Source organism: Leuresthes tenuis, unplaced genomic scaffold, assembly GCF_036924035.1.
Source record: "Leuresthes tenuis unplaced genomic scaffold, fLeuTen1.0.hap1 SCAF_9, whole genome shotgun sequence".
Taxonomy (NCBI): Eukaryota; Metazoa; Chordata; class Actinopteri; order Atheriniformes; family Atherinopsidae; genus Leuresthes; species Leuresthes tenuis.
The window spans coordinates 8,168,091-8,195,016 of NW_027325363.1; the positions used below are offsets into that span (position 1 = coordinate 8,168,091).

General features: G+C 39.8%; 2 protein-coding genes across 12 annotated transcripts in view; both read right to left on the reverse strand.

The window, feature by feature from the left end:
- Nucleotides 1-593: 593 nt before the first annotated feature.
- brca2 (BRCA2 DNA repair associated) lies at nt 594-16,476 on the reverse strand. Its single transcript, XM_072392150.1, has 27 exons — nt 16,350-16,476; nt 15,905-16,003; nt 15,387-15,620; nt 15,221-15,272; nt 14,861-14,913; nt 14,739-14,767; nt 14,508-14,619; nt 14,372-14,427; nt 14,114-14,198; nt 13,061-13,636; nt 6,989-12,925; nt 6,769-6,867; nt 6,619-6,688; nt 6,092-6,549; nt 5,806-5,996; nt 5,505-5,692; nt 5,230-5,400; nt 4,391-4,763; nt 4,155-4,310; nt 3,809-3,956; nt 3,627-3,739; nt 3,340-3,535; nt 3,082-3,248; nt 2,828-2,966; nt 2,494-2,750; nt 1,516-1,659; nt 594-1,431 (listed from the first exon to the last, which is right to left on the reverse strand). The coding sequence occupies exons 2-27, from the start codon at nt 15,957-15,959 to the stop codon at nt 1,075-1,077; spliced, it is 10,416 nt and encodes a 3,471-aa protein (XP_072248251.1). The 5' UTR covers nt 15,960-16,003; nt 16,350-16,476; the 3' UTR covers nt 594-1,074.
- A 603-nt stretch (nt 16,477-17,079) lies between these two features.
- Nucleotides 17,080-26,926, reverse strand: part of frya (furry homolog a (Drosophila)) — a 49,474-nt gene continuing 39,627 nt past the window's right edge. For 7 of the 11 annotated variants that reach the window (XM_072392157.1, XM_072392153.1, XM_072392151.1 and 4 more), the window contains 12 exons: nt 26,470-26,634; nt 26,067-26,141; nt 25,793-25,963; nt 24,271-24,471; nt 23,684-23,824; nt 22,426-22,875; nt 20,280-20,429; nt 20,083-20,181; nt 19,904-19,987; nt 18,850-18,960; nt 18,541-18,746; nt 17,080-18,445 (listed from right to left, as the gene is read on the reverse strand). In XM_072392157.1, coding sequence (XP_072248258.1) covers nt 18,187-18,445; nt 18,541-18,746; nt 18,850-18,960; nt 19,904-19,987; nt 20,083-20,181; nt 20,280-20,429; nt 22,426-22,875; nt 23,684-23,824; nt 24,271-24,471; nt 25,793-25,963; nt 26,067-26,141; nt 26,470-26,634 — 2,112 coding nt within the window. In that variant the 3' untranslated portion in view covers nt 17,080-18,186. Of the gene's footprint in view, nt 18,446-18,540; nt 18,747-18,849; nt 18,961-19,903; nt 19,988-20,082; nt 20,182-20,279; nt 20,430-22,425; nt 22,876-23,031; nt 23,825-24,270; nt 24,472-25,792; nt 25,964-26,066; nt 26,142-26,469; nt 26,635-26,926 lie in introns of those variants that run through there. The other 4 variants (XM_072392158.1, XM_072392152.1, XM_072392159.1 and 1 more) reach the window with 2 other exon arrangements.

The window sequence follows — 26,926 nt, forward strand, 5'->3', positions numbered from 1 at the left end:
AGCTATAAAGTCTTCTTATGATGCCTTTCATTTATGGTGTTTTATGGATTAAGGTGTTTTTATCCTGACACCTTCAGTTATATAAACAGGAGGGACAAGACTTAAAACACCTTTCAGAATAATATAGTCTGATACAATATCATATTTAATTATGTCAGTATTAACTATTTATTTTATCCAAAGAATCAACTCTACATACACTATCATGCAATTATGTCTTTACAAAGCTGCTGATATAGTAAACAGCAAGGTACTGCATCACATCTTTAGATATATGTACCTCTCGTATCTCTAATTTTGGATCAAAATCTGACTGGAAGAGCCTTGATCATTGAACTAGTATATTTTAGTGTAAACGTAGTTAGATTGATATACACTGTTGGAGCCATCTACAGTAGCTAAAAGCGAGTCTTCCCACAATGCATTAAGGTTTTCTTTTCAAACATATTTTTTACAGTAGTCAATGTTTATGTCACAGCCAAAAGAACACATTTCTTGCTTAACATTACAGACAAAGTAAAGAAAAAAAATTCCCATGAATCAAACTAGCTTGCTGCTTTTTAATACTGACAACTCTTTTCAAATGAGCCCATTAGTATTTGCCAAGAACATTTTTGTCAAAACCATAACAAGTCTAAGTTTATTCTTTTCATCACTGCTCTTATAAAGTACCCGTTTCAGAATCCACTGAAAAATATCACTGTCTCTCTGGACAGGAGAAGTGGTAACTTCACTGCCTGGACCAAAAGGTTCCCTCAAAAATCATAAAAATATTTAATACGAAAGCACAAACAAAAAAAAGGAATCACAGAACTACATTGCAGGTCTATAATTCTGAATTTGTGAAAGATTTAACAAACTAAACTCTACAGACAAACAAGTGAACTGAAGAGACAACTGCAGAAGTGATGACATGATTCTACAGTGCAAATTTAACCACTTTAATAAGCTTAGTGACAAGAAAAAAAAATAACCACAGGAAATATATCTTACAAGCAGTCTTCATCTTCACATTCACTCATTTGTACAGTTTGTTTTAAACGTGTTTTGTAGTCAAAATAAAGCCATATGCACCTACAATGAATCACCAACATGCAGCGCCTGTGTATCAATCATAGCCAGTTCCTCATCATTCACCCACTCATCCTCCACCACAGAGTCAGCAGGTTTTTTTATTGGAGTCTGTACAGCTTTTAAAGTGCTAGGTGTCCCAGACCGTCGGGGGGGGTTGAATGTCTTCTTTACACACGGAGAAGCCAACGAGCTCAGAAAGGAGAGAGGTGGTGGAGAAGGGACACGAGACAGATAATCCAGAGCTTTCCTCCTTTTCAGGCTTCTGGGGTCTTTTTCTGTTGAAGTTGATGCTGCAGGAGGGTTCTTGCTGACAGGCGTGAAGGAACCGAGGCTCCTGGTGCCTTTTTGAAACGTTACCTGCATAAAAAAAGTTTCAGTTCTTAGTCAGAATGAAGTGGTTCTAACAAACATACCAAACAGGCAAAGCTAACATGAACTCACAGCTGTCTTTGAGTCTTGCTTTCTTTCCATTGTAGAGGCTGGGGTTCGTGGTTGCAGAGCCACAGAGGAGATGGAGCCCAGGCCTTCAGAATTGACTAACTGTGAAAGCTTCTCTTCTGCATTTAGAAAGAAGTTCTCTTGACGCTGAAAATACACAAACAATTATAGTGGTGCTATTTTAACATTTAATATCATCTTATTGTATCTAAAGTAAGATGATGAAAATCAGACATTTTAACAAGTTTCAGGTCAGTAAACCCAGAAGATTAACAATGATTCCAGGATCTGATTGTATGACATCGTAAGCCATTCCAGCATCTTTGTCTTTATGAACAATTTAACATTAATGTCCAGATTAAGAAATTAAGACAAAAACAAAGTCAACATAAAGCCCCTTTTACACATAGACTGCTCTCCCATTAATCTGATGGAAACTGAATGTGTCAGCATCATGTCTGAATAAGCACACTTTCTACAGAAATCTTAAAAGGTCTGACCTGGTAACCCTAATACATCACTGCCAACACGGCACAAGTCCGAACCAAAGGATCTCTTATTAAAACACAGGCTTGCAAAGAGCAATAATGCCCTTGCAGGTAAGGAGCCAAAAACAAACCCTTTATGACAAGCTTTACCACTTCAACTTCTCTGTAGCTGGTATGCCTAGCACAAATCCAGGGAGCTACTGTTGAGCTACTATGCATTGCTATGGCATGATAAACGTTTGCAAGCAAACTGATTCTATGAGGACTTTGCCTCATACCTTAGTGAGGAACATGAATGAATGGCAGCACTTCAAAAGTCCACACTGTCAAAATTCATACAGGCAACAACTTTGTAATTTCATATCTTTCTTAACAGCTGTTTAATGCAACTTTAAAAGTTAATCATAAGCACTTTGGCTGTAAAAACATCCACAAAAGGTGTAAAAACTGTTTCTAAAACTTGTTTTGGAGACATTTGATTTTAGCACTGTACCTGGAGCAAGCTTTTGAGATGGTTTAAGGATTCCTGAAGATGAACTTCTTTGGGGTTTGTAGAGAAGACAGTCAGATCTCCAGCATACACAACAGGAGTGGGAAAGATGGACTGACCTCTCAGCTGCAGGTTGCTCAGAGCCAACAGGGCATGAGGTTTTATCACATCCTCCAGGCCAGCCTGAGACAAGCTGCTGAAAAAGCGTACTTTCACAAAGTTCAGCTTCTCATCAGCCAAATAAAATGCAGGAGAGGAACCTGTTACCAAAAGCACAAATCATCATTAAGTATACATTTTAAACGACACAATAAAAAATTAAATACAAGTCACCAACCCTGTCCATCTATGACACTGATCACATATCCTGTGAGATCAACCTCTCCACACAGGGGCTGGAATTCTTCATTTTGAAGATTCACAAAATCCGTGGAGACTCTTGGCTGAAAACGTGCAGTCAACCATTCCTGGGAAGTCTATGTGATGAATTAAGTTGCATGTTTGAAATGTTTCAGTCATCTAATCTGTATCATGTGCACATCATTCCACATGCATGCCGAGTGTGCAAAAGACGTTTGTTTTCTGCAGTACCTTTAGCTCCTGAAACTGTGTTTTCTTTGTCCCTGTGAGTTGAACCGTTTCAATGCTGCTGCGTCTCTTTCCATCCGAAGTGACGAGGTTATAGACTTTGTATCGACAGCCTTCTTTCAGTAAAGACTGAAGATCTGAGGAAGGTCGCCAAAGATTCAACTGGTAACCTGTATTTAAAAATAAATAAATACATTTAAAAAAATGAAAGAAAACATCCACACAAAAGTAAGCAAGATAAAGTAAGAAAAAAAGACTCACCACAGCCAGGTTGGGCTGTCGAGTCAGTAATGCAAAGTCTCCACACAGGTGTAACATCTCTTTTGGGGCAGATCTTTTCGTTGTCCTCTGCCTCGAGAGCACGGCGATATCGATCCTGCAGCTCAGCCTGCTTCTTGTCCATCACTGAACGTCTGTAGCTACGAAGAGCCTCCAGCTGCTGTTCACTCAGATGAGCCTTCAGACACAGATAATAAATAAAAGTAAGGAGCAGAGAACATTCATCAATGAAGTAAAGTCAACAATCTGTAAGGAAACTCTGATGTCACCTCGAGGTAAGCCACATCATCTGCGACTGCTTCATACAGTTCCTCTCCATCCTGCAGTTTTGCAATATCCTGATGACTAATTGTTTGCCTTCTCCGCTGAGGTTTGATATTCCCTAAAGATGATAACTTGTTAAAGCTTGTCCAATTTAAATTTGCAATGAATGAGTGGAAATAACTTCTACCTTTGTCCTCTTTTTCAAATTCAGCTTGTATCTTGGCAAATAGCATCTCCATAGCCTTTTGCTTGTGGCTGTTGTATCGTCTCGCCTCCTTCTCTTCCGCTCGAGCTGACCGGAACACAATACCTCCATCTGGTTTCCTCTCCATCCACTGGAAAATACAATGCAAATGCAGACATGACCCTTCATGGCAAACAGAAACTGAACATGTTCATGAAGCAATCGGTAGCTTATGTTCTGTTGCTTGTCTCCTAAATGAGCATTTTTTTTCCTTCACAATCCCAGACACTAATTGCCCCTGAAGGAAAAACCATAATGAACTTGAACATTAAAGCTAGACTCAACCCACCTGTATGGGGTAGCTCCTCAGTATGATGATATCAACACATCCCACTGACCCTCCATTGCTATACAAGCAGGAGACTGGAAGCAGGAAGGGTCGTGGATCTCTGTGAAATCCCAGCTTAGCATCCCATCGTGCACGTCTGCAACTATTGGCACAAATCTAAACACATACATAAAATACTTGTTATGCGTTTCCTTTAGGGACAGAAAGAGCAACTTATGGTCTCCCTCTTTATGTACCTTTAGCATGAGAGATTCTGGTGCCTCCAGAGGAGAGCAAGCATCTTGTGATCCCACCAGCTGGGCCCCATGGATAATCAACTTGACACCAACAGCCAGTAGACCTCTGTGAAGCATGGCAGCCAAAGGTTCATCTAGCTGGGCTTTAATGGCATACCAACCGTCTGTAAGGCCAACAACTGCAGATGAAGCTTCCGCCTTGGTATCAGCACTTTGAGGAGTCTTGGTTTCATTGCGATTCTGTCCATTTGGAGAGTGACCTCTGGAGACGATCTCGCAAATGCAGAGAACAAGTGTCTTGACCGCTGTGTCGTCCCTTTCCATGATCTTCCTCAGAGCTGGCCTGCGGCTGTGGTCTACTTCTATATCGTATCTAATAGATGAAATAGAATGACAGCTTTAGAGGATAAGTTGAGTAGTTTCCAGTGTGAGTACATAGTATTTTCTCCAGAATTACGTCAATGGAGGCAAACATTTTCATGGATTTTAAACTGTTCAGACCAAACAGGATTGCTGATGCCATAAGCAACAAGTCTGGGAAATGTAATGAACATTTTAATTCGATAATAAGCAAAAGTAATTTATCCATGATGACTATGGTCATTAATGCCAGAGCCAATTTAATTAATACATACAAGGCAAGCAGTTCAATGTTAATGGAGAACTGCAGTTCCAATATACTTGATGTATTTATAAAAAAGGTGCAACATTTTTTCACATAAGATGGGGGGTAGTTCTTTTTTTTTTTTTTTATCTTTAACAAGAATAAACAAGGTCAAACGAACAGCAACTAAAATATATAAATAACCAAAACTACTGTAAGCTTTCTCCCTGCATACCTGTACTTAAGCTGTAGGAGAACCTGCTCTGGGGAGAGACAGAGGCCACCCATTGTTTCGGGGAAGGATCTTTCCATGGACGCCTGCTTCCACACAATCCATTTGTAGTGATTGTACACCCAGGCCTCACTGATCAGTTTGGGATCCAAACCTGGGGTGTCACATAATGCTCTGTGGAACATAAGTTCAGTGCACGCCGTCACTTGACACGCCCGATTACTCAAATATCACGAGTCAATATCAATAGTTTAATATCAGCTTTATTTGACTTATACCTAAAGAATTCATCTTTTCCTGCTGTCCAATCATTGCTGGGCATCAACCACCCCCCATCAGCAAGCTGAACACCACCTTCATCTATCAACGTCTCCTGTTTGATGAAGTGCAGCAAACTGAAGCGAAAACATTCGGCAGTCTCACTACTGATCTCAGAAACATGCCTGTGGACTCCATATCTGTACAGCTGAAAAAAAAACAACAACATCAGATTGCATTTTCTTTATTTTTCAACAAAAAGTAGCAAAACTTCCAACCATAAAAAAATGCTTAAAAGCCCAGTGAGAGTTATGTCCTTGCCTGTTCTGAAGTGTATCTCGCTGGAGGCTTTCCATTCACTGCAACCTTTAAGGGGATCCTCGCCACTCCTGATGTTTTTGTTAGAAACAAGCTTCCAGGTAAAGGTCGAATGTTCTGGCGCTTCTTTTTCCTGATCCTCATGTCTTGCATATCCCGTGCAAGCTCAATGTTCTGAAGGTTCTGAGAGATGTCTGTCAACAGAGAAGAAAGGTCTCAGTATTCTAGCCGTATCATACAGAACACACATTTAAAGTGACTTTATCAAAAAAATAAAACCTCACTGTACCTCTGCCTCTGGAAAATGTGTCATCCACATGTGATGCTTCTGCGCCACAACTGACTGATCCCCAGTCAACAGGAACACTTCCATTATTCATATCATCGTTTGTAGTGTCAACCAAAGTCTTTACATCTGCTGTGCCTTGAATTTTTTTAGTGGGCGGCACATAAGTGTTCCTGTTAGACTGCATTATAAAGGAATGTTGGCTTTTATCCTCCTCGTCGTGTTGTTTAGGGGAGCCCTCTTGTACTAAAGTCCTTTTTGTTTTGAATGGTGGAACAAACACAGGTGTTACTGAATTTTCTTTGAAAACTGGATTCTTTTGAGCCTCCGTCTTTGTATTTTTGAAGACCGGAGGAACAAATGTAGGCATCTTTGACTGCGCTGAGCCGCTGCCTCCTGGGGCTGAACCTTGTGTTTGTGTTGTCTTCTGAAATCTCATGTCCACATAGTTTTTTCCATCCCTGTAGAAAAGAAAGAAACATTTTATCAGCTGTTCGAAAAATGTGACTTCAAATTTCGAAGCAACTCACCTGTGTGGCTTTGTGATGTTTGGCTGATGATGAACACTGTACTTGAAAACTCCCCTGTCTTTCATTAAGCCTTAAAAAAGATCAAACTTATTTAATGTACATGACAAAATATGCATGTTTAGATAACCTGCCACGGTGCAAGTAATTTACCATTTGGACAACTTTTTACAGGGTGGAGCGCAGAACCTCTCGGACCATCAAATGTCCTGTCGAATTCTTCCAATAAGCGTCTTTTCAAGGGAGGTTGACCTACATTAAAGAGCAAGGAACCATTTATATCAAATCTATTAATATTAGTTGTAACAGTCCTACATTCTAGTTGTAGTAAAACATATACGCCATAAATACGCGACGCGTGTCGGACACTTACCGGTCAGATCCGAATCACCGACTGTTCTCTTCCTCCTTCCCGTTTCTTCTTTTGTTGATTTGTTGCTGAATTTTGGGTCATCTTTCAGAAGCTCATTTTCAAAAGTCATTGAGAGACTTTGGCCGCCCAGACCTTCATCCTCAAGCAAGGCTTTTGTGCAGTCCAGAGCCTCCTGGGCAAAAAGCTTCTGTTGGTTTTCTGTGCAGCCAGTGAGGTTAAGCGACTGTAAATTTAGATCGGAAGACTTATCTGCTCTTATAACTTCACAGTCCAACAAGAATGACTTTTCTTGTCCAGGTCTTCCATATACGTCGCCCACCACTGATGAGACAATCTGGTGTTCTTGACACTTAAAAACATCTGTAAGTGTCTTGTCTTGTACACTTAAACTCTCAGCCGTTTTGTTTTTATGATCAATTGGTTGCAAAGAATGAAAGGACTGAACTCCCGATGGGGCTCTTCTCCTTGCAGGGATGTCCCTGTCACTAGCTGAGGCAGCATTGGAATTTGAAGTTCTTTTCACATCTTTCACTTTTGAACGCTCCAACTCTCCATCCGCAGATTCTTTAAAAAAAGCATCTGCATCGTTCATTGCCTGGGTTAAGATCAAATCATCAAATTCTTTCAAAACATGCTTTGCTTTTAAAAGATTCTCCTCTGACACGTGGACTTTTCCTCCTTTTGCAGTCCTGAAACCGCAGCGTACTTTCGCTGGATCATTTTCAGCATATTCGTGTTCCTCATCACTTCTCTTTGTGTCTGAAGCGGACAGGATACCTGCACTCATACTGATGTCACTGAATAGAGCTTTAACGTTCTCTAAGGCCTCATCTGAAAATTCCACAGGCTTACCACTGGCTGCAAAAAATCCCCTGTTCTTCAAAGGTGGAGCAGAGATTGAATGTGGCAATGAAGCAACAATTTTATCCTCAGCTCCTTTACATTCACTCAACAGGGTTTCAGCCCTCTTCAGAGCTTCAGATGAGATGACAACTGCTTTTCCACCAGCAGTCTGAAATCCGCTGTTCTGTGGTGAGAAAGTTTCTTCTTTTAGTTTCACTTGTCCGTCTGTGCCCTTGGTGCTTCGATTTCCAGACATGTCTACTGGACTCAGTTTGGAGACGTTTTCCTTCTTGCTGTCACTTTCACTCATAGGTGCTATACTTATATGATTGTGAGACATTTCACTGCTTTTATCCACATCATTTGTGTCTTGCACTGCTGAAGCTGAATCGCTGAATTCTTTCATAAGATGCTTTGCTTTCATCAGACTTTTCTGTGACACACGGACTTGAGCTCCCCCTGCAGTTGTGAAACCCAGCTGTCTTTTCCCCGTGTTGTCACCACTGTGTTGTTTCTTGTCACTTTTCCTTGTGTGTGAAACATCTGGGACCTCTGCACTGACACTGATGTCCCCGAACAGAGATTTTGCCTTCTGAAGGGCCTCAGATGAAAGTTCCACAGGTTTACCACTGGCAGCACGAAATCCACCCCCCCTGAATGGCAGAGCAGGGACCTTAGACAGTGGTGGTGTTGTACCTATTCCATCTACGCCTCCTTCCCATTCATTGAACAAGGTTTTTGCTCTCTTCAGATTTTCAGATGAGACAGCAACTGCTTTTCCACTGGCAGTCTGAAATCCATTATTCCCTGCTGGCAAAGTGTCAACTCTTTGGTTAACCTGTTCATCTGCGTCCTCAGTGTATCCATTTCCAGGCTCTTCAGAAATACTTTCAGCCACCTTTTGATCTGGACTAAGTGGTATAAGATTGTTTTTCTCACTGCCACCTTCCCTCAGAGGGGCTTTACTTGTCTCATCTTTTGACAACATTGTGTTTTTACCATCCACTTCACAGTATTTGAAGAAAGCATCTTCCTCTTGCACTGCTGAAGCGCCTAATTCTTTCATAAGATGCTTTGCTTTCATCAGACTTTTCTGTGACACACGGACTTGAGCTCCCCCTGCAGTTGTGAAACCCAGCTGTCTTTTCCCCGTGTTGTCACCACTGTGTTGTTTTTTATTGTCACTTTTCCTTGTGTGTGAAACATCTGGGACCTCTGCACTGACACTGATGTCCCCGAACAGAGATTTTGCCTTCTGAAGGGCCTCAGATGAAAGTTCCACAGGTTTACCACTGGCAGCACGAAATCCACCCCCCCTGAATGGCAGAGCAGGGACCTTAGACAGTGGTGGTGTTGTACCTATTCCATCTACGCCTCCTTCCCATTCATTGAACAAGGTTTTTGCTCTCTTCAGATTTTCAGATGAGACAGCAACTGCTTTTCCACTGGCAGTCTGAAATCCATTATTCCCTGCTGGCAAAGTGTCAACTCTTTGGTTAACCTGTTCATCTGCGTCCTCAGTGTATCCATTTCCAGGCTCTTCAGAAATACTTTCAGCCACCTTTTGATCTGGACTAAGTGGTATAAGATTGTTTTTCTCACTGCCACCTTCCCTCAGAGGGGCTTTACTTGTCTCATCTTTTGACAACATTGTGTTTTTACCATCCACTTCACGGTATTTGAAGAAAGCATCTTCCTCTTGCACTGCTGAAGCGCCTAATTCTTTCATAAGATGCTTTGCTTTCATCAGACTTTTCTGTGACACACGGACTTGAGCTCCCCCTGCAGTTGTGAAACCCAGCTGTCTTTTCCCCGTGTTGTCACCACTGTGTTGTTTTTTATTGTCACTTTTCCTTGTGTGTGAAACATCTGGGACCTCTGCACTGACACTGATGTCACCGAACAGAGATTTTGCCTTCTGAAGGGCCTCAGATGAAAGTTCCACAGGTTTACCACTGGCAGCACGAAATCCACCCCCCCTGAATGGCAGAGCATTGATCGTGGATTGTGGCAATGTTGTCTCCTTTTCATCTTCAACGCCTTGACATTCATTGAACAAGGTTTTTGCTCTTTTCAGCTTTTCAGATGAAGCAGCGACTGCTCTTCCCCTGGCTGTCTGAAATCCACTCTTTTGTGGAAGAAAAATGTCTTCTTTCTGTTTCACCCGCCTGTCAGTGTCCTCAGCGCATCCATTTCCAGGCTCTTCAGGAGTGTCTTGACCTGGATTAAGGGTTGTAAGATTTTTCTCCTTGCTGCCCACAACACTCACAGGTACTTTACTTTTCTCATCTTTTGCCAAATCTGCATTATCGCAATCCGTTTCACAGTGGTTGAAGAAAGCATCTGCCTCTTGCATTGCTTTGGTTAAGACAAAATCATCCAGTTCTTTCGAAGCGTGCTCTGCTTTTAAAACATTTCTCTGTGACGCATGAACTTCTGCCCCCTCTGCATTTGTGACACCGCAATGTATTTGCTCAAAGTTTTCTTGAGCATCCTTATGCTTCTTCTCACTCATCGTGTCTGAAACAGATGGGATGTCTGTACTCAAACTGATGTCAGTGAAGAAAGCTTTAGCCTTCTGTAAGGCCTCAGATGAAAGTGCCACAGCTTTACCACTGGCTGCAAAAAATCCACGATTACAGAGCGTTGGACGAGTCGCTGGAATTTTGGAATGTGGCGATGAAACACTATTATTCTCAACTCCTTCACATTCGCTGAATAAAGTTTTTGCTTTCTTTAGAGCTGCTAATGAAATGGAAAGTTCCTTTCCACCAGCTGTCTGAAATCCACAGTTTTCTGGTGGTAAGACCTGGGTGGTAAGCTGCCCTGTTCCTAATGTTTTCCCTTTTTGACTGGGCTGGCTGTTTATGTCCACAGGTGTACGCATTTCATTCAAAAGACTTTCAGCCCTTTTCATTGCATCAGCTGACACAGACACTTTCTTTCCACTGGCTGTACAGAATCCATCACCACTGCCCAATTCATCAATACCATAGGAATCGGTATTCTTTGATGTTGTGCACAGCAGGGAGGAAAATGTCCCTGAAGTGGAAAATGGGTTTTCATTGAGAGATGCTTTATGTTTCAAAGCCAGTGTACCATTACTGCTCATTTCCCCTTTATCCACATGCGGTCCTTGTATGTGCTGTGCAAACAGTCTGCCATTTACATTTTCTGATTTGGTGCATCCATTGACAGGTTCCTCAGATATGCTGACCTGAATGTTTTTATATTTTGAAAGGCTTTTCTTATTTCCAACATCTTCGCACACAGGATTTATGCTCCTCTTATCAAACTCGCCATCATTACTGTCCATTACACCGCAGTCTTTGAAAAAAGCCTCTGCCTGTTGCATGCATTTTACTGAAATAGAGATCTGTTTCCCACTAGCCATGTGGAAACCACTTTGACACGTGGCTTTGTCAGTTTTGCTTTTTTCAAAACTTCCAGAATCGCACTCAACTTCGACAACTGTGACCCGTTTGTTGGAACAAAAACCATCCTGAATTCTCTTCAAATCCTTCTTGCACATGTTCGAATCCATGCTGATTTTTTGTTCCGTTTTAGTAGCAGTTTGACTTTGTTGTTTCCCAGGTGATTCCTGATCTGCCAAATTCTCCTCCAAATCTGCAAACAAAGCTCTAGCTTTGCTCAGACACTTTCTGGAAACTCTCAAAACCCTTCCTCCTGCAGTCTTAAATGCAACACCAGGCATTAAAGTACTACTGTTCTCCATCTTGCGAGCTTCATTGTGGTCAGCTCTCTGAAGATTTCCTAGTTCAGTTGACACAGCACATCTCCCGTCTTCAAAGATGTGCTCTGAGGAGGGAGGTACAGAGGAATTTTCCTTTTTCAGTGTGCTTGGTGGTGACATATCTGTGGATTGAATTGTGGCGTTTGATATTCCATCATTAAAGCTGTCATCAAAATCAATACCTGTAAGAAAGTCAGGGTCAACTTCTTTGTCAGCTTTTTGTGGAGAGGTGCTATCACTTTGACCATGCCTTTTCTGTTTTGCAGTTTTAAACTGCGTAAATTCAAACTGGCTGTCTGCTTCCTCTAAGAGAGAGCACAGTTCAGTCACATCAGCTCTTTGTGAAGCTGTTAACTGTGAACCCAATGCTTTTCTTAAAGAAGGTAGCTGGTCTGTGCTAGAAGTTGTTCTTTTACTCATGCTGCTTTTATGTTTAATGGCATTGTCACATTTGATGGGCTGACCACTAAAAGCCTTTTCACCGTCAGTCTCTTGAAAGAGACGCTTGGCTCTCTCTAGGTTGGCTGAGGAGACGTGTATGCCTTTATTTGAAGCAGTTTTGAATCCTGATGCATGGACAGAGGGAACAGAAACTGATGTTTTCTCTGGCAGACTGCCATGAATTGGGCCATTTAATGGAACACAGTCAATGTTATCAACAGTTCCTTGTGTACTGCTGGGTTGTTGTGTTAATGTGCTCTTTATGCATGACTCACTCTCTCTTCCAAGGTCCACTGTCTGCCTTTCATTGGATCTCTGCCCACCGATCAGTGTGGTTTCAGCTTCAGCATCCAAATGTACCTTTTCATTTCCTTTCCTTGTAGCTGGAAAAGGAGTGGTCATGTGGATATCAGTTGTAGAGCTTTGACCGGTGTCGTCTGTGCAAGGAGGACCAAAGGACGGTGCAGTCGTATGCGTGATGTTTGAAAAAGCAGTCTGGAATCCGCTGTCACTTCCACTGCCTTCACTGATGGAGCAATTCTGATTAGTGGTAGAAACGTGTCTGCTGTCACTGCTGCCAACAGAATTATGGTGGAGGTTTGCTTGCCTTACTTTCTGCTTTGCTTGTTTCATGACTGAGAGACATGCTGATGGAGAGAAGTTATGCTGAGTGTTCTCTGCTACTTTACTCTGTTGACCAGACTCTGACATTTGGCTGAAGTCTTGTGCAAAATCTCTGCAAAGCTGTGACATGTCAAGATCCTGCATTTTGGCTTCTGCAGAGTAAAGCAGACTTTCTCCACTAAGTCTTCTTGGTTTTTTCACCGCAGTTTTCCCAGTACTGCAACAGCTTGTTTCATCTGATGCAGTCTCCAACTGCTTAAGGCTTACTTCTTGTCCTAAGAGAAAACATGGTGATAAAAAAAGATAAATTAGTAAAGTATAAATTAGTCATTGAAGGAAAGTACTATTTTAATCTTACAGCAAATGTATCATCACATTTCTAAATTTAACTGGCATGAGAAATGTGTTACCAGAGTCTGGAATCCCTGGTGACGAATCCATCTTCTGAGCAGCAACCTCATTTTCTTTAAGTTGTGGTTTTAAGGTTCCAACCGTGTAAACAAATTTTCTTTTTTTTCTTATAAAGCCAGAGTCTGAAATTTTCACTGATGGCCTGGAAAACTGAAGAGATGGGTGTTCTGTTACGATATTACTTTCCTCAGTACAAGGTGGGATTTCAGATAAACTCAATGGAGACCACTGGCTTATTGCTTTATCTCTAGTTTTCATCAGTGGGGAAGATGGAAATTTGCCAGGTTCCAAATTAGCTGTTTCCTTTTCCCTGGAAGCAGCATTGGGTGTTGTTGTGACAACTTTAGAGCTGCAGCCATCTTTAGTCTGAACAATTTGTTTTCGTTTGTTTCTGTCAGGCTTCACTTTTCTGAGAGCTGAGCTACTGTTGGCAAACAGCACGCAGGGAACCTTTTCAGCTACTGTGCTGCAAATTTCTCCATCTTTGATAGAATCTGGAACTTTCTGTGACCATAGACTCTCCCTTTGGTTTTGTGAAGTCTGAGGGCAGTTGTGGGCTTCACTTGAAACGGGGCCTATTGATGAGAGAACGAAAATCATGATTTATGTCAGTGCAACCAAAAAATAAGCAAACCCGCTGAAACTATAATGTCTTTCTTTGAAATTCAATGCCACATACGTATATCTCTTTCACACATGCATTATACCTTATTGGTGCATAAAAACAAACAAACAAAAAAAAACGACACCGCTCCTCATAATTCACACGTCAAACAGAGATGAATTTAATTTCACACAGTAAGCCGGTGTGGCTGAATCAGCTCAGTGATGACGGCACCGTTGGTTAGAGTGCCTTGCTCTGTAATGCCGGTTCGATATACATATGCAAGCACACACAAGACGGATTGTTTCACTTCTGTTACCAACTCCTTTGATGACTCAGAGGTGCATTAGCAGCTGTGACACAATGCGCAACGAATCATCAGACCCAGCTCGAAAAAGCAAATGTGAAAAGGGCTATATAGACAAACAGTAAAAGGTAAACTCAGTACCTTGGGAAACAACAGGCATGTCCATGTTTTTCGGCACTCCGACTGTGGATGCTTCTGAAACAGAAGGGAAAAGCTTCCGCACAAACTGAAAGGTAAGAGAAAAAAACTGTTTTAGATGTAATCTGAAACTGCGACAAACTTTCAGCTGCTTTCTACTTACATTTAGCACCTCAATTTCAGATCACATGATGTAAGATGATGTAGTGTCAGTACATTATTTTACTGTGTTAGTTAACTTGGGTTGGATGGAGTACTCACGATAACATTTCTGTCCGCAGTAACACTCACTGAACAGGGACTCTCATCAGTTTTAGCTGCAACATTGAAAACACATACAAATCACTTAGCAAAACACAATCAGACTTCAGGAACTATAAATGAATAATTTACTCACATAAAATCAGGGTGGATTGCACTGCTGGTGGTGTATTTAAAGAACTGGTCCATGAAATGTCAGGGTTAATCTGTGCACCAAGACTTTCAGAAATATGCTTGGCATAGCTGACCTACATCATTGAGAAAACAAAAAAAAAGAGAATAAACGTAACATGGTTCACCACTCCACATTCAAATAATTGCTTTACTATGAGAAAAATAACATCAGTGTTAGATTACATTTACTTACCGGGGATTTGTTTGGAGTATTGAGTAAATCTATACAGAACATAGAGGCATAAAAATGAACCACAAATGATGAAATCTTGATGTAAATAATACAGATGAAGTACAGATACAATTTCAACTCACCAAAGCTATCCTCACTCTGAGGCTGGATACCCCCACATTTCCCACCTGGGACCCTGAATAAAAAAATAAAAAACAGCCATCAAAACCAGCCAAAGGTGGCAAAATCTGCATTGAAGAAACACTGGCATGATAACTCAGGCTATCTACAGTATGAAGGAAAGGATTTTCATTTCTAACTTACAAATGTTTCCCCAAAGCACAATTCTTAAGTATCTCTAGTTTCTGCATTAATTAAATAGCTACTTATAACTATATAGCTGCAATCATTATGGCAACTGGCAATCATGCATGATGAGAAACCGCTTAAGACTAACATTAACGTTGATACAACTAAGAAGTATGCCGGGATATTTTACTCACCCCTGAAGTATACAGGGACTATCTGTTGCTGTCCACGGTAATGTTCCTTTATCTGAGAGGTAACACAGAGGAATATTGTTTTTAACCATAAGCTCAAATGGGGTCATCAGTACATATAAGCAGGGTTGTTTCCAAGAATTGACATCACACAACAGCCAATCTTTACCTTTTGCATTTGTGAATGACTGCTCATCCTCCGTTTCAGGTGACAAAATACGACTGTGTCTGAAAACTTTGGGCGTTGAAAACATCTGACTGTCAACTGAAGATTTTTCTAGAGGTGTTTTGAAAAGTCCCTCTTGGTAAGTGCACGTGTATTCTTGATCGGAGACATTTCCCTGATGAACTGTCGTTTGTGTCGTCAATATCTCAAACCAGTTTGGGTCCAGTGGTCCCAGCTCTAAAAGTAATTGATCATAAACAGATGACAGACTATAGCTGAGTACACAACCCTTAACACACATGACATGATACCATGTCTTATGCTATGACAGAAAACGTGTCATTCAGTGACTGTGAATGCAGCTTTCAAGTTGTCAGGAGATAATAACACAAGCACCTGCTCAATGTATTGCACCTTACAATGGTCACGGATTGTGCAGGTATTTAGGCTTCTTTACATTTCTGTGAGCTAATGATCAACGTCAGAGTTTTTTTTTTTTAATTTGCAAGTTCACGTCTTACCTTTCCAAATGTCATCTTTGAATACGTCGTACATGTTTTTTGTGGGTAAATCCATTTCAAGTGACTTATGTGATGCCTAGAGTTTGTTATAGAGTACACCTGAGAAGAAAAGCCGTTGATAATTTAAGTATAAAGTAAACAGCGTCAATAAACTAGTTAGTTTCGACATTAATGATGAGACACATTCCCCATGACGAGCAGCCTCCCATCACACTACTTCGAAAATAACAGCCAACTAATTAGATTAGCAAACATAAAACTCGGTAGTGAAGCTGTTTGAACCATATTTTCGAGTAGGAAACGTTACCTAATGCGTAGTTTGCAACCACAGACAGTGAAACAGCTGGCTGCCAAAGCTATTAAAACACGGTGAACTATCCGCTAATCATTATCAAAAATAAGCCACGCGACAAAAGTAGGTCTGGTTTTGAAGTCTCAAACTTACCATGACGACGTATAACAGAGTTAACTCTCATGTCGCGATACAACTCCTAGAAAAACGCTGACAACATACAACAAAACTATGAAATGAAACTAAAGGAAAGTGGTTAAAACTACCACTCAGCTTGCTAGCTCCTTGCAGGAAAACACAAATCTCGCGCGCCGCATCCCGGAAGTGGCGTGAGCTTCAAAGTAAAAGACCCGAATACGTTGAACGGCTACGACACGTTTTCAGTTGATTGAATAAGGATGAGACATATGTCATCATGGATTATACGATGGTACACAGAACCAGCAACTCTAAAGTTTATTTCAGTGGATGTACACTTGATTGTGCCATTTTTAAAGATTCAGACAAGGTTTTCGGATAGATCACAGGATTTATGTAGGTTAATAATTAGAAATATATTGAAGTGAATGTTTTTCATTGTCCGATGAAATGTGGTGGAGTTTAAGTAGCAAATATTAGTGCTTTAAATGATTTATTACATTCTTTTAGTATCATCTATTTGATGTCCCTATGCCAAGGAGACTAACAAACAAACAAAACCCAATCACAATAAGAAAGTGCTCCTTGAGTAACCAGTCAAATAGAGAGTATCTCTGGCTGATCCAACAGAGAAAGAATGTAGTATATGGGGACGGTTTTTGGCGCAAAACTGGGTGATTACAAAATTAGTGAAAAATTATTATTTGAGTTGCAAAAAAAATAAAAAATCAAGATGAACCATCAGTTAACAAATGTCAGTTTTATTGTTACATAAGTTTACAGAACACTAAAATACATTGCCAAGGCAGAAGTATTTACAAGGTGAGAAGCTATGCTTGCTCTTGTTGAGGCTTTACAAATATGTAAATACTCATTTTGCATGCAGCACAAAGTTTAACTTCATAAAAATACAGTCTTATGAGTCTAAGCAAAGCCCCCATTTCATTATGTACAATGAATCAGTTAAATAGTTTCTATATTTGTTCACAAACGTTTCTATTTATTTTATAGTACATAGAATTTGCAAGCTTGGCAAGTTTAACAGATGAAATAATCTTTGTTTTCTATAAATCTAGTCTGAAAAAAGTATATTTTTCTCTTGCTTAAAATATAAATAATTTACCAATTTGCAAAAAAGCTGCACAGTTAAAAGGTACAGGAAGATGTCATAAGTAACAACCCACACAGCAGCATGTAGGTTTGAGACATTACAGTAGATTTGCAGCATGTCAGAGTTGAACATTGACCACTTGTACAAATCAGAATCAAAAGTTCAATCTATGATGGTCAGACCTAAATTCACACATTCAAGCACACTCAAAACACCCTGACACCTACGCACAAACACACAAACAACCCAATCCTTTAACCAAGAAATGACGCCTCCCTTTTTCTATACGAACAGTGTTTTTCAATGTCATGATATGCAAATACATTCTTTCAGGAGCCAGAAAAGATCTTTCACTTCATTGAAGGATTGCACATTTTCCCTTGACAATTAAACAATACAACTAAAATAGAATGACTTAGCTTTGGTATGTTTTTTGTTAAATGGGACAGTTGTTGACCTCAGTAGCAAGTGGCTGCTTTGTGGCGGTTTTTGTTATTAGTGCAAGAAAATACTAACTTTGTTATAACAGTAAAGTCACTGATCTGTGTAAGAACCACAGTACTGCTGCACATCTCAAGATCTGAGTTTACGACATTCAGATGTATGCTGAGAAAAAAAAAAAAAAAAAGTTATTCCCAGAAGAGCACAGAGTTCTTATTAATAACTGAAATGATAGCAGCTGCTCCAGACAGAAAGAGACATAAGGTGCTGTGCAGTTAAGTGTCACACTCTGACAGACCCTCAGAGAGTTGAGCCTGAAACCTTGGAGTCTGGAAGAAAAGCTGTGATAGCTCTGTATCCCTGGGCTTGTCGGATCATGTCCCGAGTCTCTCCATTAAGTTCCATCAGCTTGGCAGAGATTTCTGTGAGGTCCTGCTTTGAGCCCACCAGTGCAAATGTTCCTGTCTGACCCAAAGTTTGATGCCTAAAGTATATGTTCAACAGTGTTTGAACCTCATCTTCAGAGTGGCTGCCAAAGATGTCATTAGGCCATGTTGTTCTGCAAAAGAAAAAAAAACAGAATTAGAAATAGCAGACTAAGGGTGATATTTATCAACATAATGAATATGGAAAGAAATGCTTTTCTTTTTAGACCTGCACTGACGAATGTAGCGAATGGCTGTTGGAAACTCATTATTCTTTAGACCCTCTAGGATGGCCTGCACCGCAGCCTCAGAGGAGTTGAAGATGGACTCAGAGCAGGAACTCTCACGGGAAGCAACCTCATCATTTGTCACTGAGGCTGCTGCTACCCTCAGGTTGCTCTTCAACTCATTTAGCTCTCTGGACATATTTGTGAGCTGAAGGTTGAAAGAGGTTAAAATTAATCACAGATGGACACATATTAGACATGGGGTGTCTTAGCTTCAAAAATAAGAAACAATAAAATGCAGTTAGATCTACCTCTGGAATGGAGCTTATCGTGTGGACCTGTTCAATCAGCTTACAGTAGGACTGAAAAAGCAGCAACAACTGAAAGTGAAGTTTGTAGAGTCTTTGACAAAGCTCCAGTTGCTAGAGGTAAGAGCAAAGATTTCTGAGTTAAGCATTTGGTCAATCACAAGCTAACAAATCACCATTATTAATGATGTATGAAGTAATGATTTAGATAAAAATGTATTAAAAAGATACATTTTATAACTATGAAATAATTCTAAAGTTGCCTTTTAGTGAAAGAAGAAATGAAACAAGCCATATCAAACTTACAGCCAGAGATTCCATTTGCTACCAAGCAAACATGTTACAAGGCAGACAAGAAGTAAAGGAAACAGAGAATCAATCAAGAACATGCAATTACTCATGATTTACATTAAGAAGTGGATGAAAAATGTAGGAGCAGGTTATCTAACTGACATGCAGAGAAGGAAGGAAGTGAGGTTTGATGTATGTTTACATTACAACTTAAAAAGGAGCTGTCAGGTACTATGAATTAATCCAAAAGTCAAAAGAAACAAGCCAAGCAAATTAAAAATGAATTTGCACCAATGCACTCACTTTATTAGAAATGCCTCTGCTAGTTAAATATTCTTTAACAGCAGAATATTTCTGCTGTTAAGTTTCCTCAGCTATGAAGTGAGTGTAATTGTTTACAGCTGGATTTATTGCGACAAACTTGTTTCCATGCTGAACAGAACTGAAAGTAATCACAATGCACTACAGAAGACAAGATAATCAATCTGACATGCGCCAACATAATATTGACAGAAACAGAGAAAATAAGAGGTAACACTCACAGAGCTACAGTATCACATAGTAACCGTAACGCAGAAAGTATGGTACGAAAGATCAGAGGAAGTGGGATCCTTAGTTTTTCAGTGGTTTTTCTAACACATATTGATTTAACAATAATTTGCTTTGACAATGCCAAAATGCATCAGCTACACCAAAGAACTGATTAAATCGGTTCTTAACATTATCCTTCAACTGAAACGACGGTTGAAAAACATTTTTTTTTTACCTTCTCCTCTTGCTCCATTGGTTGACATGTTACAACTGTGCCTCCAGGACTCCTGGGAAATGTGGCCTTGCAGCTGTTCAACCACTGTGAACAGAGACAGCATGACTACACCTTGTATGACAAAGCAATAACGTGCACGTGACATCCTATTGGGTAAAAACAATATCTTATCTCCTTACAGTGACAGCTGCTTCCTTTCTGTTGTTGTAAGTGTCAAGGTACTCTTGAAGTTCTAACACGCTGAATTTAATTTTTTCCAGGAGTCCATAAGACATTATCTGCAGAAACAGTTTGGTTGTAGATTTTTTTCAATTATCACCAAAATGGCATGTTAAAAACTGAAGCATTAGAAAGCACAAAGTTTCCTGTGACTTACAGTATCAGCATCAATAAATAGAGTTGGGCAGTCTGAGCATGATGTCAGCATCTGCGAGGACATCAGAAACTTTGATCCTAATCCTCTCAAGCCATCACCAAGGTAACTCACAGCATCACAGGTGAAGAAACAAAATTTGGTCTGGATACTCTGCAAACCAAGAAACATGCTGGGTCAAAATCACCATGTCATGTAAGGTATTTATGCTGCTCTTTATTACAATTGAACATAAATTAAATCTGTCAGCTTTGGTCAGTGAGTGAACAAAATCTGGCTAACTAATTTCAGTATTGTCACATTACATTTTGAGTTTTGTTTTGCCTTGTCTTATTTTCAGGATTTAGGTTAATTTCTGGTCATGTTTTTTTCCTTTGTCACGTTAGGTTCACTTAAGTCACCTGTTTTTGTTCACAACTGCAGTCTCATTGCAGAATCCTCACCTCCCATCCCATGATCAAAGATCACGTTTGCGCTAGTCTTGTCAGGTCTGGTTTTTGTTAACTTACCACAGTCATTGTCATAGTCTTGTTTTGTTATTCCACAGTTTTAGATTTTTGGTATCTGGCTCTATGTTCTCGTTTTTGTTAATAAATCAAGTTTTGCTTTAAGTTTGCATCTAGGTCCTCCTCCCCACCCCATGTCTTGACAAGTATATTTTCAAACTGTCAGCATCGATGAATTGTTGTCAGGAAAGATGGTGAGGTAGGACCCAGATGCAGTTCTTTTCAAAACTCAAAAAGGTTTATTAAAAAAACAGGACGCAAGAACAAATAGCACGGCTGAGCCGGATAATCAGAAATTCTTAACTGTGTAAAAACAATGAACAAAACAAGGCTATGAAAACGAGACAAGACCATGAAATAAACAACTATGAGCGAGGACTATGGCTATGAGGCAGGAAACCAGCCTTATCTTTTTGTGACATAACATGAAGGGTTAGTGAGGATTCTGCAATGAACATGAGTAAACCAGGAAACTAAATACTGAGGAGGGAGTGATTACTGAATGAGTGCAGCTGATGACAATGAAGCAGGTGACACGAGTGAAGCTGATGGCAGGGGAGAAACATGACAAGAACATGACAGAAAACATAACAAATGACCTGAAAACATGGTTATCAAAACATAAACTGTGACAATTGTCCTCTATTTGCAATCAACAGACCTCTTCTCTAAAGGTTGATCAGCCAGATAACTAATCCTGTTAACCTTTTAGCTTCATTACTTAGTTTCACCACAGGCACACTGTTAGTAGGCTGGCTGCATAGCTTTAGAGTTATTTAAGTGTCTTTATTTTGCATTTTAACAGACTGCATTTACAATCAAAGAAAATATTTGATAACAAATCTCAAGGCACTACAGTCAAAAAAATGATTCACTGTAAAGAAAACACGTTTGATATGAAAATGTATTTCAAAATGTTCATCTGAGACTCCAAAAGTTTAGCTCATAAATCCAAAACTTTTGCTGTTGAGCTGAATCTTGTGGGCAGGACTTTCATAGAAAGATGTGAGACGTGTTTCTACCACCAGTCTCAGAATGACAGCTTGAAAATAAAGTCGCTTGAAAGAAACAAAAATGAACCGTTGACAGTGGAGGTGCTGAAAATGTACATGAATTGTTTGCAAAGTTAAAAACACAAAGTGAGAAATGCAGTATTGACTTATCACATCAACGATGAATATAAGAAAGGAAAAATTGTAACATGGCTGCATTTTCCCCATATTATGACTTCTTTCATCATTTTGACTTAAAATGGATCAAATCACTTGATAATTCATAAGTCAATTTTTATTCAAGATTCATTTAAAATTCTTAATTTTTCATATTCGTGTGGATTTTGCACAAACTCGATTCTTGATAGTTATTCTTGTTACTTCCATCTCTCAAAAATAACTCTGATTAAAACCGGCTGATAGAGATGTGGATCATCTTTCAGTCTATACGTACGTAAAACCTGGAGGGTTTTGTCGGGTTTCAGTCTACATGAAACCTGACCAAACTTCTGAAATAGTTTAACAAGTACAAATGTTCTGGAATGCAATCATTTCTCCATCTAGTCTCTAAAGCTTTCTTCTCAATCAATGTATCTTTTGCAAACTGCTTGCAAACACAACGTAAATGCAGAAATAATCGTGCTATAATACCTGAAAAAGTGAAGAAAACACTTGAAAAGTGTAGACCGCACAGGATCCATCTGAGTCAGACACAAGCTGGTTGATGTGTGTTCGCCAGGCCTCCTCAGCATCATCGCATACAGCTGGTTGGAAAGCTGCGATGATGGCAGAGAAGAAGGGTGATGGTGGTGGTGAAGAGCGTAACTCAAGCATGTCATCCTTCTCTTCCTCAGCAAGCCTGAATTGACATGAATACTTGTTAAGACAAACTTTTATGTGATTGTATTTCGAGTGGATGGAAGTTGTGAATGGGTACCGTGGCAAGCAGCTGTCGAGGTCCAGCTCTCCTTTGTAGTCACTGTAAACCATGTCCATTGTCAAACTGTCATCACCGTCATACTCAGGAGGCAGCTCGGTGATGGAGAGGGAGATGTCATCCTCGTTGACATTTGTGTCTTCATCTTCTTGTGAATCCTCACGCTGAAAGAAAAAAAAAAGGCATCCTCAGCAAATGGTAAAATGAACTAGAATCATAAACAAAATGCTGAGCCAACATGCATGAAATATATGCATTATTCCCTTTGTTATTCTTCGTTATCAAACAGATGATTTTGTTGATAAAACAGATACACTAACCTTTCTCTGGGACCCTATGGGCACTCCTCGTGGTGTTTTCTTTTAATTGGTAAATTTAGTGTGCGTAAATTGAGCCAATTATTCAAGAAATACTTTAACTCAGCCAGCAGTGTGGCTGTGGAGACTCTTGGTTTGGGACAGACAATGTGTAAACCTTTCTTGACCCTCACATGCTAAAAGTTTTAGTTGTTGCTTAGAGGCACCCACACAGAAGATATAGGTATACACATTGCCTTAAACAAATACAGGAAGAAAGAAACTTTTTTTTTCCCCAAGGGCTGATTAAGACCCCTTCAAGTCCCCAAACGAACTCTGCCACTATTAAAGTAAAGCACAAACAAGCCCATAGCCCAAATTATTATAGATTTTCTACTTGCACGTTTTAGGTCATTCTCCTTTTGCATGCAATTACTCATATATAATTTCATGCTCTACTCTGAAGAGAAGAAATGTAGAAAAGTCAGAGAAGTAAGAACAAAATTATTCAACATACACTAAACTGGAAGCACATTTAACATCCAAGACATTACATATAAGAAAATATGCAACAGAATAGCTCTTATTTGGCAAAATTAGTAAAGAATTCCAGTATGGAATTGCGATAGGAATTAGTATTTCCCAGAATCTCAGACACTCTGAAGCCCTTATTCACCCGCTGCTTCGAGTCTTCTGGCAGCTGGACCTCGAAACTGGGATTTTTGGTGCTAAGAGGAGTTGAATCTGCTGAAGTTGTATCAAAAAAGGCAGAGGAGGAGTCCATACTACTATCTGCTGTTGGAGAGAGGTTGACAATCTGAAAAATAGAAAAGACAAATGTTTTGACTTGTTAAAGAATATTGGATTAAACTGCTAAATGCTCAACACTCCTGCAGTGCTGACAAAGGTAGAATGCCTGACATGTCAGAGACAAGACAGGAGTGGAATGACAGCTGCTGTGGACATATGGTCCATCCATCTGCCAACACATTCCCCTCAAACTTTAGCTAACATTGTTTGAGGACCACTTTTTGTCATGACTTAACAGCGATAATGCAACACGAGTAAAGATTACACAAAGTTTGAAAGCCATTTTTTATTGTCTCAAAAAAAACACCAATAGATAAATAGAATTTTACTGTTTTCACAGAGCTTTAGCAATCTAGAAAAGCAACTCAAGTGAAAAAAAATTATTAAGCTTCAACAGCTGGGGTTTCATTTTATTCCGACATAAAGAACTGATGCAAAATTAGATAAACTTACAAGCTGGGAATGGGAGAGTATCTGACTGGCTGTGAGGGAATCTTCCTCAGATGACTCATCTGAGTCTTCATGGGTGATCTTGCTGAGGCTGGGCATACTGCTGGACAGCTGACTCTCCTCAAGTGGCTGCAGGTCACTTTGGTCCAGACTATCCACAGAGTGGCGACGAACACCCCAGTTAAAATTATCCATAGTCTCCCCCTGCAACAGTGAAAGGTCCAGATTTGCAAAGTACCAAGATGTAAGCACAGTGCCATTTCTAATACAAATACGTGCAAACCCAGACACATACACACACAAAGTACTGCATATCAACACAAACATGCAGTGCAAGTTCAAGGTAGAGGGGGGTATTCTCTGGGAGTTATTCCCCTCATAGCTGTGAGAGGGAACCAGTAATGTGGCTTGAAGATATTATGAGCAATAACAAAAATACCTGAACTGCGTGTGAAAATGAGAGCCCCCTCACCAGACTGCTGAAGATTTAGAGGCAATAGTCCTCAGGACCTGATTGTCTTGTCTACTGTTTAAGATGCAGATTAACTTGACTTAGTTTGACATGACTCTGAAAATGTCAGCCAGTTTCCACCTTCCACGAAAGCTCCTTATTAACAAGTCAAATAAGGGAGACTTTCTCTGCTGAGGAAAACCAAGAAATGATAAAAAAGTTAAGGCTTTGACTTTGGCTTGCTCAGTTACGTTTGGACAATAAGACTTATTGACCAACCAAAGAAATGTCTTCTTAAAACACTCTTTGTTTTCACAAAGATTTTGTCATATACCAATGTTTTTTTCACTTCTATTTAGGACTTGTTCTTAGTAGAGAACAGAATCTGCACTCACAAGCACAATTACCAACCTCTGACGGCTGACATATTTGTTGAAAGTAATTTTTTTTAGCATTTTCTTCAATTTTACACATATTATATGATATTAGCATCTATAATTACAATTATCTTTAACCTATTCTATTCTAACTATTAACGTTTCTATAACAATTATAAAACTAGAAACTATAAAAAATTCAAAATATCATATTAGCAAGCAATTAAAGTTATAAATATGTATCAGCAAAAAAATAATTTATCCTGGCAAAAGATGCTCAATAATAAATGTTTTCCACTAGTGAGTGTAAAAAGATGTTGTGACTATAACACTGTGATGGAAGTTAAAAATAAGCTTAACACACAGTGTTTCCAAAACTTGGAGTGAATATCTCATTTGTCACTCAGCAACATGTCAGGATCAGATTTGTAATTGCACAGCATGCACACGCATCTGGCACTCTTTATAAAATATATATAACATATATTTAGAGAGCACAGCAAATGAAAATGCAACATGTCTAAACTTACCTGTAGCTCCTAGATAGCATAGACAGAAAAAAAGAGACAGAAATCCCATTACACTGAGCAAGTAGGCCCACCACAGTACAAAAATGCTGTTCAGCAGTAAGTACTCTGCAGCTTCTTTCTCACTGCTGTTTGTTTGTTGATGAGATCACACGTGTAAGAAAATGTACCTCTCCATCTTCAAGCTCAACATCCAAGAAGTCAAAGTCTCTAAAGACTCTGAACTGTTGCTCTGAGGTGGTGTCGTCCATGTTGTCGAGCTCCCGGGTCCCCTCATCAGACGACACAAGGCTCGGCTGATGCTCCATCAGGTCCAAGTCTCCACAACTAGAGAAGATCACCTACACATAGAAAAAAAGGTGAAAGGTTAAGTTGAAAGATTAATTTTGAATGCCGAAGTTGTCCGGCATGTTGAAATGAATGCAAAAGCAACATTTATCTTACCGAAGGATTTTTTGTGAGGCCCACTTCTTGCCCACACAGAGACAATACATTCACCAGTTTTTCCCGTGTTCTCTTCTGCAGAAGGCAGACAGAAATATTTTAAACACTTCAAGTTCATTCAAAGCACAACATAGGTGTTAACATGTGTCTGAATCTGAATAATGACAACTATGACTCTTTGAGTTTGTCTGACATTCCAGTAAATTTTGCACATATTTACATCTGTCATGGACATACCTTTTAACTTATCCAGATACAAAGACATTTAAGTGTTATTCCAGTATAATAAATAGGCACCAAACACAATTCGTGATGGGTTTTTCCTGATAGGTATGAGTATTATCAAAAACAAATACATCTTATTTTGAATGTTATCCTACAAGGGAATGGGTGAACTTCCAACCTGGGAAGACTGAGGCCTCTTCCAGCTGACTGGCACCAGGACGTTGTTGGAGGTGGATCCAGAGGACGTAGAAGATGTGCTGCGGGTCACTGCTGTGGTAATACTCTTCACATCGTGACCCGGGGAGCGCTGAAGATCATCATAACGCCGACCAATAACCGGTGTCTAAAATTAAACATGTGCAGACATGACAAAAACTGTCACGAGTCTAAAAAAGTATGAAGAGAAGAAGGTCCTTCTCTTTAATCAGTCCATAATCCAAGCTCCACGGCAGCTCCTGCTTTGTCCGGAGTCACTGAACGACTGTAAAGTGATCACTGCTCCAAGATAAGTCAGCATTGATCTTTTGATCAGCAGTTGTGTTTTAATCTTTTATTCAATTTGGCACTCAAAATATGTAAAGTATCTAAGGAAAAATAAATGTTCAAACTCTTTTATATTCCTCGGTCTAAAAATA